At 41.7% G+C, this 14,977-nt stretch overlaps 1 protein-coding gene across 6 annotated transcripts in view; it reads left to right on the forward strand.

Moving 5' to 3' along the window:
- Positions 1-14,977, forward strand: part of SNTG2 (syntrophin gamma 2) — a 349,056-nt gene that overhangs the window by 20,850 nt on the left and 313,229 nt on the right. Inside the window, exons 1-3 of one of the 6 annotated variants that reach the window (XM_077309833.1) lie at positions 7,996-8,804; positions 9,315-9,369; positions 10,696-10,796. The exons of 3 other annotated variants lie outside the window; for them this stretch is intronic. Coding sequence is in view for 1 of the 3 variants with exons in the window: in XM_077309820.1 (XP_077165935.1) it covers positions 9,355-9,369 (15 nt within the window). In the remaining 2 variants the exon portion in view is untranslated. Of the gene's footprint in view, positions 1-7,994; positions 8,805-9,314; positions 9,370-10,695; positions 10,797-14,977 lie in introns of those variants that run through there. 2 more of the 6 variants (XM_077309820.1, XM_077309840.1) reach the window with 2 other exon arrangements.

Here is a 14,977-nt window from a genome sequence, read left to right on the forward strand (position 1 = left end):
CCCCCATGCCATGTAAATTTGGATGTGTTGAATTAAATAACTTTTTTTGCAAGATTGTGGTAGTAATTTTTTTACCCCCACCTATATTTTTAAAGGGAATGTATTGGGAGGAGATCCCATTTCAGACATTTGAGTTGATACTTTCTACTTAAGTATCTCTGAGAGCTTTTACTGTGTGCTCTGTGTGAAGATGGAGGCAGATAAAAGGAAGGTTGGTAAATAGCTGGGAAGGAAAGAATGAGGCAGGGAAAGGGGAGAGAATGTGGGGTTTGCCAGGGGGAAGGAAAGAGGAAATAGTGTGAGGAATGTTGATAGTCTAAAATCCTCCAAATCTCTGTTCCCTGCTTAGAAATGGCTGCTTGACTTACTCATAATCTCTCCTGCTAGATCTATTAACATCTGCATGAAAGTGGGCTGAGGTACTTCTGGAAAGCAATTGAACTGACCCCCCCTCCATTCCTGTGTGTTCTCTGCCCAGATGGGGGAAAATCTGCTAAAACACATGTTATACTTTTTGAGGGATATCCTTAGCTGGTGTAGGGACTGAAGTTGCTAAAATTTACTGTGTGCCACAGAGGATACCGGAGTCTTCAACCACAAGAAGCATGTTTAAAGGAGAAGTATGTTTAAACTCTTAACCTATTCCTTCAGGAGGAGTGCTAATCCTTGCTCAGCATACACTGTCTGCCTATCCTTGAATCCATGGATCCATCCCCTCACTACGTTGTTAGGGAGAAATAGTACTGGATGTGGTCTGAGCAGTTCATTGTTAGTGCCTCATTGCAAATCTATCACTCTGCCCCGGAGAAATAACTCCACCTGTCACTCTGTCAGCAAAGATAATCTGTCAAGGTAACCAAAGCATTTCCACCCTAAACCCTGACCTGAATCTGAATAGAAAGGGCTAGATAATCAATTTCCTTCAAGACCTTCTGAAGATGGGCATCTACCAGCACTGTTCTGAAAAGTTTATTGTACAGGATTCCTTGGTTGCTGTCCTTAGATCGCTGATGATCCAAAGCCATTTCACATCATCACCAGAAATTATAAAAATGGAATGTGGAAAGAGAAGGATGTGAAGCAAATTAGGCTAGATGCTGCATACCTTCCTTTCACTATGATTATACTATAATATCAAATTCTGATAGATTTTAATAGCTGAGTATATACTCCGAAGCTCTAATTTCTATACCACGCTGGCTTTCATAGGGTAGCTGTTGTAGCTTCTCCCCCTGTCTTTTACTGACAAAGCCAACCTGGAATGCTGAGGTTGCCTAGCAACAGCAACTGAGGGAATTTGTTGCTTAAAGCAACAGGTCCTTTTTTCAGTTTCCAGTTTTCTGAAAACCTGGGGCCCCTTTCAGGTTTGTAGAAAGATCTGTTTTGCCCATTCACAGCTCCAATCACCAAATTAAGTATCCAAAAATTCACTGTTAGACTATGAGACAAACAGTGGACATGCAAGAAACTTGTGGTGTGGCTATTCAATTCCCCCCCCCCACACACACACACACTTTTGCTTCCTATCCTCTCCCCCTGCCTACCTATAGTTTTCCTCATTAGAGGCTGTGAGGTAGTGGGGTAAAAACAGAAAACTGAAGGCAAAATGGCAGTAGGAAGGCCTCATGGGTAGGAAGGAGATAGGGTTGCCAGCTCCAGGTTGGAAAATTCCTGGACTAATGGCATAGACTCCACCCTACAAGCCACCTATTTCCTCCATGAGAACTACCATTGCAACCCTCCAGGTGAGGGCTGGAGATCAGCTGAAATTACAACACTTTCAGGTGACAGAGATCAGTTTGCCTGGGGAAATGGTTGCTTTGGAAGTCAGATACCCTGTCGAAGTTGCTTCCCTTTCCAAGCCTCACTGTTTCGAGGCTCTACCTCCAAATCTCCATGAATCTTCCAACTTGGAGCTAACAACCCTGAGGGAAATCAGTGTAGCTAAGAGATCCTTTGTGATTCCAGGACTCCAGCAGATTCCAGCAGATTCCTGCTACCACCATTGCTGCTGCTGTATGTGTGTTTTGGGGTAGGTGGGCAGCTGGGAGTGCTGCCCTCACTGCAATTTCTGTGCCATAGTGGAGAAGCATGCTGGACCTTGGGAGAGAGATGGGGACAGAAAGAGAGTGATGAGGCAGGGGCAGAAAGGAGGTCGGGAGGCAGGAGAACAGAGTGATGAGGGGGGAGAAAGACGCAGTGACAAACATGGAGAACATAAAGGGTTGATGGAAGGGAGAAAGAGGGTGAGAAGTAGGAGAGGTGAGGAAACAAAGGTGGGTGGAGCCACACCACAAGTTTCTTGCAGGTCTCTACTTTTGTGTGTGTATAGCCATTGTTGATATTTCTTTCAAAAGTTCCAAAATTACAAGGAAATAATCTTTAAAAATTAAGTGTAATAAAACTGCATATAGAAAACCACTTGTAAATGGTGTATTTTATTCAGTAGGTGGCAGCTGGAATGGTGACAACAGATCAGTGCAGCCGGGCAAACCTTGGTGTTTGATCAGTAGTCTAAATACTGCAATGGTCCCTGTTCACGAAATCCATTATCTCTATCAAAAACTCTTAATGTCACTTATTTTAAGGGAAGAGAAACACAATCTATGAGCTGTTGATGTTTTGCAATCTGTGACCATGCAGGGCTTGTGTCATCATTACTTGTAATCAACATATTCTGTTAATTTTATACAACCACTCGCATGGCTGTTCACTGTAAAAATGAGTAATTATTGTAACATCTGGTATATCAATATGGTTAGACAGCAGTCCTGAAAACCGAGGTACCTTCCTAGAGCACAAAAGCGCAAAGACATATGAGCAATCTTTCTTTCACTGAATTATACAGAACCAAGATGCAAATCCATTATCCAAGGTATAATGAAGTTTTGTGAAATATAAACATTGCACAAACTAGTTTTATTGCTCTTTACATAAAATCGAACTCTTGTTTTAATTGTGCTTCTCTTCCCTTAAAATAAGTGACATTAAGAGTTTTGATAGAGATAATAGATTTCGTGAACAGGGACCATTACAGTATTTAGACTACTGATCAAACACCTGATGACATTTATGAAGCCAGAGATTGCAATGACCAAAAAACAGCTCTGTTCATTTCTGGTGCTTTGATGTTTCCAATTCCAATACCTTAGTTCCTTAGCTTCTCTATTTTCACATGTCTATGAGTCGCTGAGTGTCATGACCCTGGGATGCACAGCCATGAAGACACCAAAGCAGACACAGGTTCTTCACAGTGAGGAGTCCAAAAGTAACTTTATTGGGATTCTAGGGGAGCAACTGCAGGAACTTGCTATCACAGAGGAACATTGCTGAAGCATTCAAAGAACAGATATACCCTTAGCCCCTTAGCTCCCCTTCCATGGGATTTGCATGCCAAAAGGCATTCCCACAGAAAGGATGATTTAACTACAAAGGGAAACACTTCTTCTATCACCTTTGCACCCAGACTGGAAGAACCAGGCAAGGTCGTTTCCATTCTTTTAAATGTTAAACAGTGCCAACCATAAAGTATATCAGGTGTGACTTGGGAGGATGGAAAGAACAAGGGAGTGGAGAAGGGAGGCTGGAAGAGCCCCTCTGAGAAAAACAAACCCCCTTGGATGTAGGCATGTACCCAGGCTATGGGTACATGACCCTGAGATTGATGTTGCCGTTTTCTAGATGTGTAGGTAAGCCTCAGAGACAGGAGCTTCCTAAAACCCCACAAGAAATCAACGCATGAATAGAAATCAACGCATGAATAGCAGAGAAGTATAGCATCAATCCTATGAATCTGAATCAGTCCTAGAGATTTTAATAGGATACTAGAATGTCCTTTCTGTAGGCAACTATAACTTCAGCCATTGGAAGAGTTGAAACAAGCAATGTAAATCAGGTGGAGTATGCAGAATGTGAGGCTGGATGCCTACGGGTCAGATTTTCTCAGATAAATGCAAGAGAAGTGTGTGACCAAGTAATAGAACAGCCTTGCAGTTAATGTCTAGTGATTATCAGGGCTGTGACCTGAGATACTCCCAGTATTAATTTTTAGTTCTGTTGCTGTTTAAGACAGTAGGGTCACTTTGTAACTACTACTTATACAAAGTCAGAGCACAGAAGTAAACTTTATTTTGCCTTTTCATTTATTTCTCTAGAATGGTCTATCTTTTTTCATCCTTTCAATTTTTGTGTGTGTTAAATCTGGAAAACTTAATAATCAATACAGGTGTGTGGCTGCAAATTCAGAAGTTACTCTGAGTTTGTAAAAAATGAGTTACGCTCTAGGAAAAGTAGATAAACGAAGATTGTTTCTAGAGACAGAAGAGTTATGAAATCTATCTTGCTTCCCCAAAGCAAGAACTTACAGTGAGAACCTTATTCCTAGCAGCCTGATGGCAGTTGATAAGACTCTAGATTTAAATCCAGAATAGTAGTTGTAAACCCTGACCAAGATAACCCAGAGCAGTTTGATTGCGTCAGATCTCAGAAATTAAGCAGGGTCAGCCCTGATCAGTACAATTTCAAATCATCTCTTGTTTAGAAAACCCTAAGTAGATTGCCATAAATTAGCTGTGATTTGTGGGCACTTTCTATCAGAATTGTGTTCAAAGTCTGAGATTATTATGGGTCCCATTTTAGGAGACAGTACAAGGCCGTTTTATTTACTAGGGGTTTTGATGGAGTATAGTCTGCAAGCATGGAGTGGAAATAGGAGAGTTATTTGCAGTTTTATTGCGCTGGGTATGTGTTGAATTTGGATTTGTAAGCCACCAAGGAAAGACAGGATACAAATATTTTGGTAAATAAATATGACAGCTTGTGGTTTTACCACTGTACATCAGACTAGAACTATGCACATCAACAACAGAACTGTACAAAAAGGATCTTGTGATCTGGGACTTGTTGAGCAGGAACTTCATTTTCCACTCTGAGCTCGTAACACTGCAGTCTTCAGGAACTGGTATTCATTTAATATTCCAGCATAATGTGTGAGATCTGTTGTTAGAAGAACTCTTTATTTTATAGAAAAATAGCAAATTGCATGGATTTCTGCGGGGTAAAATTTTGTACTTGAGGATACTGTTACGCTGATGGGAAAAATGTGTCCTGAACCAGCATGGTGTAATGGTTATGAGTGGCGGACTGTAATTTGGAAAACTGGGTTTGATTCCCTACTCCTCCACGTGAGGCCTCCTGGGTGACTTTGGACCAGTCACAGTTCCCTAAGAACTCTCTCAGCCTGACCTACCTCACAAGATACCTGTTGTGAGGAGAGGAAGGGAATGAGATTGTAAGACTTCTTAAAGTAGAGGAAAATGGGGTATAAAATCCAACCCGTCTTTTTATATTCCTTCAATCCTTCCCCTAGAATATGGCTGCCCTATATTAACAGGGACCTTCTGAAGGGTACTCTATATCTGCTAAAAGACGGAAGTGTTCAAACTAAATTGAAATGAGTAGTTTAAAAATTACAATCTGCCCTTTTCTTATGCAGTTTATAGTTAGAGTTACTGTATGAACAGATAAATAATTTCTAGTAATTCTGTTCATTCACATAGAGCTGGGTTTCACTGTACTTTGTCCTGCAATCTAATTTTTAGTAATTGGGTTATTGAATGGCTATAATAGATGTCAAGAATTGAAGTAATGGGTATAGTCAGAACAATTTCATGCTTTTCAGATAAGATTATATTATACTTAAGCTGGGTCATGACTGACTTCATGACTTCACCAGTTTAATTAAGTCTAATATCTAAAATGGAATAAAATTGCTTGGCTAAATTTCTTAATAATATCATTTGGATGTTTTATTTTGCTAGTCATCTATCAGAAGGTCTTCACTTTGGTAGACGTGGCTTGACAAGTTATATTTTTAGAGGTTTATAATTTGTAACTGTTCTAGGTTTCAATGACCTTGCAGTTATGAAAAGTGATACAACTTTTAAATTAAAAAAAAAATTCTCCTGACTGGTTTTATCACTGATGTAAATAGTCTTGTGCAGAAGTTTCTAGGGGCTGCCTCCAGCCATGTGAACTTGCCCATAGAATAAGATAATCTGCAGCTGATGTTTTCTTTCTTTATTTGAGGAAGACATATGGCCGAATGTTTTCAGCTGCAGCTCTCAAAGTATGGAATTCTCTGCCCCAGTCAGCCCTGTTATTGTTGGATTTACAGAAGCTAGTAAAGAACGTGGTTTTCCACAGGGCCTTTGAGGGGAGTCTGAAACACAGGAGACTGGTTGCTTTAAAAATAATAAAGAGGGAGTTGGGGTAGAGATAAATTGGGTGGTGTTGTCTGTGGTTGCTTTTATCTTTTATGCTACTTTCCCCAAATACTGTAAGCTATCCTTAGTATTAAGTAGAAGGACAATATCGAAATGAAGTGAGTAAATATTTTTGATTGTTGAATTTGATAGTGTGGAATTCATCTGTGTTGTCTGCAGACAAAAATACAGTTTTACGTGTTGATGTATGTTTTATTCTTACTTCAAAATTGTGTTGTTGTTTCTACAAATAGTCCCATATTATTTTTAATCCTTTATCTAAAACTGTAACTGAATGATGCAGTGATAATGTTTAACAGAAGTGCTCCTATTTCTTCATTTCTATTGTGCTTTAAATTAGTTTTCTGTATTCCTGCCGATCCATATTGCTCTTCTGCTGTAGCTTATGAACTTTATGAAGCAGAACCTCAGAAGTACAGAGTATGACCCTTTTGTCCTTACTAATCTTTTCTTTATCACACTTTCTCCTTCAGTGGGGGAAGTCATCCAAGATGGTTAGGTCATGTCTCTGCTTGCTCATATAAATTGTGACTTCCTATTGGAGTGACCACAGGATGTCTGTCCACTGCTTAAGGTAGGAGGCTAGAGCCCTGATCTTAATCTTTTGCTAAACCAGAGTAGGAAAATTCTTAAAATGAATATATAATCCAGAAGAAAACTTGCTTAATCCTAGGAGGGACTCAGGTTCTCTAATGAGAAGCCCCCCCCCTTCCATGCTGGAAGCTTGGAAGGTGTTAGCTTTGGAGATGGTGGTAGACAGTCTCTTGGAAGCCACAGTGCAAGAGATGTATGGGGGAGCAGTCTGAAGCCTTGAGCAGGAGCTTCTCTGATGATCACACCCTGGAGAGAGGGAGAACTCAAAAGAGTTGAAGAGAAGGATATCTCTGCCACCCAAAGATCTGGGAGGTGTGGAGATGGTGGAAGACACCCTCTTGGAAACAGTGAAGCTGGTGGGATGCTTGGAGTAGCCCAAAGCTTCAGGCAGGAGGTCCTCCAATGCTCAGACTCTGGAAGAGAGAGAGAGAGATTAAATAGCTGGAGAGAAAGACCCACTGTTGCCTGAAGCTTTGGAAGGAATGAAGGCAGTGATGGGTAGCTTCCTGGTAGAGACTTGGCTGGAGGCATGCGGGGAGAAGCCCTAAACCTTTGGAAGGAGGTCCCCAAAGTTTGGACCCAGCAGGGAGAAAGAATTGGCTTGGACTCTACCAGAGCACTGAGGCAGCGGGGCAAAGTTCCAGCCCAGCTTCATGAGCCTGCAGGTGTGACAATGGGCTGGCATACTCAGGTGTTGAGCTCCCCCTTTGGACAGGCAGCCAACACATTAGCAATCTTTCCCCAGGGGCCTTGCATCAATCACAGGGCAAAGTGGCCTTTCCTTCCCCAGTTACCAGAGGCCTTCAGAACCATGGGGCCCCGAGGGATAGCTAATAAGGGCAATCAAACCTGGAAATACACTGGCTAAGCAAGCAGGACTGGAACTCAGGAGAATGGAGTTTGAACAGGGAGGTGGTCATACAAATCACTCACAGATTAGAAATCCAATGATGGACTGGTGAGGAGGCTCCTGTTGAGAGTCCATGACTACAGAGTAGACAGTGAGAATGCTTCATCTCACTCCTGGCCAGAAGGATTGTTGTATGTCATTTTCTCTCATGCCTTTCATTCACAGGATGATTATCAAAACCAGTAGGGAGGGCTCAGAAGTATGATTCATGGCCCCATACTGGTCAAGATGCCTGGGGTCCTCAGACCATGAAAAGCTGTCATCTTGATGCACTGGTATCTTCCAACCAGACCATAACTCTGGCCCTGCCCTACACCAGGATGCAGTGAGACATAGATGCCCCCCATGGAGCCCACATATGGGGCACTCACCAGTCATCTGTCAAGCAACTAAAATCAGCAGAGCTCAAATTCTGTTCATGGAAAGTGGTCATCCTAAAGACTTTCACATCTGCCAGGAGGACATCAAAACTGGCAGCCCCTTCCTACAGGAAGGAACTGCACTACAGGAAGGAACTGCATTTTCCACACAAACCTCATTTGGGGAAATCTGCAGTGGCTGGATGGGAAACATTTTCAGCTTTCATCAAGCACTATCACATCGGCCAAATGGCATGCACAGAAACAGTCTTCAGCAGAAGAGTTCTGCAGCAAGTGGTTGAGCTCTAACTATGGGTGACTCACCTAACATAGAAGTCAATTAGGCACAGCTAACCAATTTGGGTGACTGAAGGAGAATGAAAGATTGGAACTTACCTGAAGGTTTCTTCTCTTCAGTGGGCAAAGTCTTCCACTTTTCACCTAAATACAAAAGGAGGAATTTATGCAGAAGAAAAATTGGACAAGAACAAGGACATACAAGAGGTGGCAGCTACATGCAATAAAATGCACAGCTTGGAAATGACTAGAGGTCAGCCTACGGAAGCCACTCAAAATTTGCATAGCAAAATGAGCAAGCAGAGGTGTGACCTTAACCAGCTTGGATGACTTCACCCCACTGAAGAGAGGAAACTTTGGGTAGGTTCTACTCTCTATCCCCATATTACTATAAAGTCTATAGGAACTATGGATACTGTCCTCTTTCCTTGGAAAAGTGCACCCCAAGATCCCTGGAAAAGTGCACCCAAGGTCTCAGTGAAGTTCCCAGCAGTCTTCATGGGCTCTGGATAATTTCTAAAACACTTTTGAGATCCTTAATTACACATTTTCACTATTTAAGAATTTCTAGAGAAGCTCATGCAGGGAGTTATGAACATTCTCTACTCTTAGTGATTCTCTAGTGAGATATTACTTTAACTATCACATTAGAAAATCTGACTAGATTGATTTTATGAGTCTTTTAATTAGGATTACTATTTTCAGAGATGACTAAATCACACAAAAATGCAACAAGGAAACTGAAAATGTTTTCCTTGATTTGAAGCATGCTATACTGCAGGGAAGATTATGAAAATCTTAGATGTCTTTTCCAGTGATTGCTAAATCAAATATGTGCATATCAACAACACTCTTAATTCCCTCACCCAGACTTGACAGGAAGTAGAGGAAAACGGAAGGAAGGAAGAGGATGAACCCTACCAAGGTGTGTGTAAACTCCCACTTGATTGCCTGTTGGAAGGTTCAGTTAACTTTAACAGAGAGCTGCTTTTGATTTCATTTTTGAGTTCATATAGGCAGTATTTAGACCCATTGGTAGATCCATGGGCCAAATTTAATGTGACTTTGGAGTTCCCTAAGCAGATTGCTCAATGTGTAATTGTAATGGCTGAGAACATCAACTATGATTTGCCGTAGTTCGGGTCCTTTCTTATTGTAAACTTGCTTGGTAGCCTTAGGCAAGATACGGTCTGTTGGCCTCAGTGCAGTGGTAGAGTCAGAGATCTAGGAGATCCAGATTTAAATCTACTACTCATCAGGAAGGATGCTCTCAGAGAAATCATTTTGGCTCAAGAAGCTGGGAAAAAGAGACTTTCACATTTTTGTCTTCTGCACTGTTCTGGAATGGGAAATATATTACTATTTAATTGTTTAAGCCTGCACGTCTATGCACATTTACTTGTTAACTGCACTGAGACTTACTTCTGAGTAGAAGTGATGTTTTCACTATTTGGGTAAAGAATTTCCTACAACATGCGTTTGGGAGCTTTACGAGTTCTGTCACTTTCACTTCTTGTTCCTATAAAGAAAGGACTTTTGTCACTCTGCAATAAAAACAGATAAAGATTTAGAAGTCTGTTCATATGTATCTCATGAACTCTTCCGTATATGCTTGTGTCAGTATACACCAAATCTCCAGCAGTCAGATGTTATAGACCAGGGCTCTCCTTCAGCCCCCAGAGCAGCTTATATTTCCTTTGAATCTTGAGGCAGCTGTGTTCCCCTGTCTTCCCAAGACACATTACCTGGTTTGTCCCAAAGAATCTCTAATATCCTCACTTTCTCCAAACCTCCACCTCAGACTCCCCTCCAGATACAAGCCTCACTCTGTCTCACAGTGCCAGTCTCTCCTGCTCAACTGTCACACTCTGACTCCCTCAACGCCAGCCTCTCTAGCTGCTGCACATTGACCGGCACTGACTTTAGAGTTCCCTTCTTTTTTCACCCTCCTAGGCCACTCCCCTCTGCCCCTTCATGAGGGGCCCCTCCCATCAGGGATTTCTAGGCTTTATGGCGTTTCCTTTGGCTTCTATCTGGATTCGTCACAGTAGACATAGGTTAGATTACATGTTAATTCTCCCTGTGGTTTCAGTGGGAGAGTTGGACATATGCTGTTTCCCTTTCAGGACAACAGGGATTATAAAGCGCTTAGCTTTTGAAGGATTGTTTCTTGCTCTACCCATTTTATTCTGTATAACATATCATTTGCTAGACTATCTTTATAATCCTGTAATACACCTTTGACTATCAGGCGGCGACTATCAAGAAAGACGCTACTCCCGCTGGCAGTAAAAATGGCAGCAGCCTTTATTATTACCTCCCCTCAACGGAGGGTTGGCACCCCATGACCGGGTAAGGGAACCTGAATGCCCCCAGCCGTCCGGCTGCTCAACTCTCGTGCCTCTGTGGTGCTCAGGGCCCCCGCTTCACTCCCAGCCGGGAGGGCTGTCTGGAAGGCTGCAGCGCAGAGAGGCCGGGAAGCCAGGCGCTCGGCCTTATATAGGCCTGCTCCCGGCCCCCTCCACGTGACCAGGGCCATGAGGCCCAGCAGGAGCCGCAGTCCTCCTTTGCGCCACCGCGGCGTCCAAGGGCAGCTGCGGTAAGTCATGTCTTTTTATTCTAAATATTTCATTGATTTCAGTGTGCTTAGATTGAAGTAACTATGTAGGGTTACTCTATATCAGAATCACAGAATCACAGAGTTGGAAGGGGCCATACAGGCCATCTAGTCTAACCCCCTGCTGAACGCAGGATCAGCCCAAAGCATATTTATTATATTATTATATTATAAATATCGTATTAGAAATAGATTTTTTAAACATTAAGAAATGGGTAACTACAAAACTATGATTGATTTGCTAGGCTTTAAGTCTCTACAGGATTCTCTGGCCTAATTCTTATTGAAACAACTTTCAGATTTAAATCAGAAAACACTGACATATTCAAAATGAAACAACAACTAGGAAATGTGAGTGTTGTTAGAGTGTAGGAGTAGGACCTAGGAGACCCACCAATTCCTCATTCTGCCATGGAAGCTTACTAGGTGGGATAGTTATACAGTCTAATCCAGGGGTAGTCAAACTGTGGCCCTCCAGATGTCCATGGACTACAATTCCCACGAATTCTGGGAATTGTAGCCATGGACATCTGGAGGGCCGCAGTTTGACTACCCCTGGTCTAACCCATGTGAGCTTCTTTGGATTTTCACTGGTGCGGAAAGTGGAATAGTTTTTGTGAGTTAAGAGATGCGAGAACCTCCTCCTCCAGCTGAGATCCCCTTGGTTACTGGAGACCCCCCTTCTATTTTGAACTTTGGTGTTTTAATAGGCACCCTCTTTTACATCCTTAATACAAAGGGGATCTGTAACTTGGGGAGTCTCATAAAAGTACTTGGGTACAGCCATGTTATTGGGAAATCTCAGGGAAGAAGAGAAGGGTATGCTGGCATTGTAAACTGATTAAATACAGTTTCCTCCAGCTCAGGGTTCTCAATAACAATAAGACTTCAGTTCATTTTCAGTAATAAAAGATTTTCCAGTACCGGAATATCCTGGCATGCCCCAGTAGTATCTGCCTAGCTCAAGGAAATTGCTCTTATATTAACCCTCTTTTTCTTTTACTACATCAAGAATTCACAGGCTTTGTGTTTGCACCAAGATCTCTCCAGACCTCAAGCCCAAGATTTCAGATAATGTGTCCCTTCCCTGAAACTTCCCGTTTTCTTTCCTCCTACATTGTAAAAATGTGCTTTCTTGTGTATGTGTGTGTGTGGGGGGGTTATGTCGGGAATTAATTGTGAGGGTACTATTGTAAATTCTATATAGTTTCTGATTTTAAAATTTTCCATAATGCTATTTGCTTTTGTTTAAAATTATTATCTCATTTCATTATTTTTTGGGTGGTATCCCCACTGAAATCCGTAGACTTACAGGTTCTGTGTTATTCCTTTCTGGAATCCTTATTAAACCAAATTCCCTTTCTCTGAGTCCAGTTTGGGTAACAGAGATAAAAGCTCCAACTTCATCTTCCCCTTGTATCCTAGTTTTCTATGCATGCTATGTGCAAAGATTTTGGTACTGTTTTAAGTCCCCAAATGTTGAATAAGGCAGGGGGGGGGACAGGCTGAGAGAAACTGATTTGAACCTGCAGCTCTGGCAAAACATGTGCAACAGAAGAAAAGTTTGTTCTTATATGCCGCTTTTCTCTACCCGAAGGAGTCTCAGTTAAATATATATATTTATGTTTTATTACTTGTCTCCGGAGGCCAGAATGACCAGGAACTCTGTTGATTTGCTTTCTGGAAGCTGTCAAACAACATTATAAAGAGAAACTTAATCTGTTAATAGCTTTTTGTCTTGCATTTCTGCCTGCTGCACAACTATTCTAATTCCCAAAGTCCCTGTATGTATTTGTGTTAAACGGGGGGAAAGTGTGTCACACTCATGCTTAGCATGTCAGACTAGGACTGGGTAGATCCTAGTTAGCTTTGCCAAGTGCCTGGAGAAAAATATCTTGTTCCTTTAATAGAAGCTTAATGGGAGCTTATGTATCTCTGTGCCATTGAAACCTTCAACAACTCATTTCCACACATAAGCCTTTTACAGAGGCAAAGCATTTTTCGTTTTTATCATGTGTATGTATGTTATTTGCAGGTTGTGTGAAAAATCTTATCAAGTATGTCCATTATTTTTTGTAAACCATCTGACAATCTATCAATCAATCTATAATTGAAGGCGTAAAATAGTTTCTTTTAAAAAAGTAAAACAGAAAACCAACCTTGATTTTAGTTTTATTCTCTGTAACAATCTAAATATGGAAGGGAGGGAATTTTTCCCTTTTGCAGACATGCTGTTGCTTCTTTCTATATTTAATAACCGTCATTATCAATGAAATCACCCAGCACTATATTAAATAAAATATACAGTATATGCTGGCGTATAAGACTACTTTCCCCCCCTGAAAAACATGCCTCCAAGTGGGGGGGTCGTCTTATACGCCAGGTGCACTTCAGTTGGGATAGACATAGCTGCCCATAGTGGCCCATAGTACTGTATTTTGAGTGGAAATGTTGGGGGGTCGTCTTATACGCCCACTCGTCTTATACGCCAACAAATGTATATCATTTCTAATGAAAAAGTAACAAGATACAGAATTGGACGAGTTCTAAGCAGTTTACTATACAAATTCACTTATGAAACATGTGGAGATAGTTTTTGGACTATAGAAAACCATTAAAATATTGAATTTTTAATGTGATTTTGTATTTAGAAAGGTAAACCAGCCAGAGAGCAGGGTGGCTGGGAGGGAGAGAGATGTTGGCTTCTAAGGCCAACCATGGCTCAAAATCTTCCTGCCCAAGATCCTGTGGGTGGGTGTGGAGGCGGGAGGCCAGGAAATGGCAGCTTCTGGGCAGGACAGTGTCTTTTTGCAACCACTTACTGCCACAGTGGGAACTTGATTCAAACTGTCAACCACTACGTTCACTTTCTGCTCCTCCCAAGGAATGTATGCTATCAAAAGTTCATGACGTAACTGAGCTTTGACATTCAGGACCAGCTTCACATAAATCATATCCCTCTATGGAAGCACCTTTTAAAACACTCCTTGCCATGTTACTGTAGAATACTGTAGAATGTTCTTTATTTCTAATCTGAATTTTGTTTTGCTACTTCAGACCAACACAGCTACTCACTTGAATCTAAAAGAAATCAGACACATTCAAAACAGCATTCTTGCACTATTTGTCAGCACAGATGCCCACGGCTGTCAGCTGTACAAATAGGGTTAGTAAGATGAATTAAAGGGAACCATAGCAATAAATCATAAATCAGAATAGCAATAGTAAATTGCTATAAAGCTATATCAAGGAATGGGGGAAAGAACAACTTTTAGTCTCCACTAGCACACTTAGCAACACCTCATGTGAGTCTGGAGTCCATTTATGAATGAAGACTGTGAGAAAGTTTGAAACAGACAAATCAAACCTGGGAGGCCATCCTACATCTTTGGCATCCTACAAATCCAAGATTGTTTTCTACGTTTCTGCCTTTGTGAAAGAGTTCCTTCTCAAAATGGTCTGGCCAGCAACTGGCATGACAGAATGCTGGTCGCCATTGATGAGATAGCTCCCCGATGCCCTCTCCACCCCTGTCTCAAGCAAGCCCCTTGGTACACCGCGGAGCTTCACAGCAAGAAACAGGAATAGAGACGACTAGAGTGAGTTTGGAGGAAGACTCGTGATGAAGGTTTGAGAACATCTTATAGAATGCAGTTAAGAGCCTATGAGATGGCGGTGAAGTCAGTAGCATGACATTTTTACTTGACTACCATCGTGTCTGCAAAGTCACACCCGGCACAATTGTTTAGGATAGTTTGATCTCTCACTGCCTTAGTAGAAGGGCACCAAAACAGTAGTCAATTGGATATCAGCTGTGAGGCATTTGAGAGTCATTTTGCAGACAAAGTCTCGACACTCTGCTGTGACTTCCATTCAACCTTAGACACAGAAAGTGAACTAGAGGCCCCCTTGGCTT

Source organism: Paroedura picta, chromosome 1 (genome assembly GCF_049243985.1).
Source record: "Paroedura picta isolate Pp20150507F chromosome 1, Ppicta_v3.0, whole genome shotgun sequence".
In the NCBI taxonomy this organism is placed as follows: Eukaryota; Metazoa; Chordata; class Lepidosauria; order Squamata; family Gekkonidae; genus Paroedura; species Paroedura picta.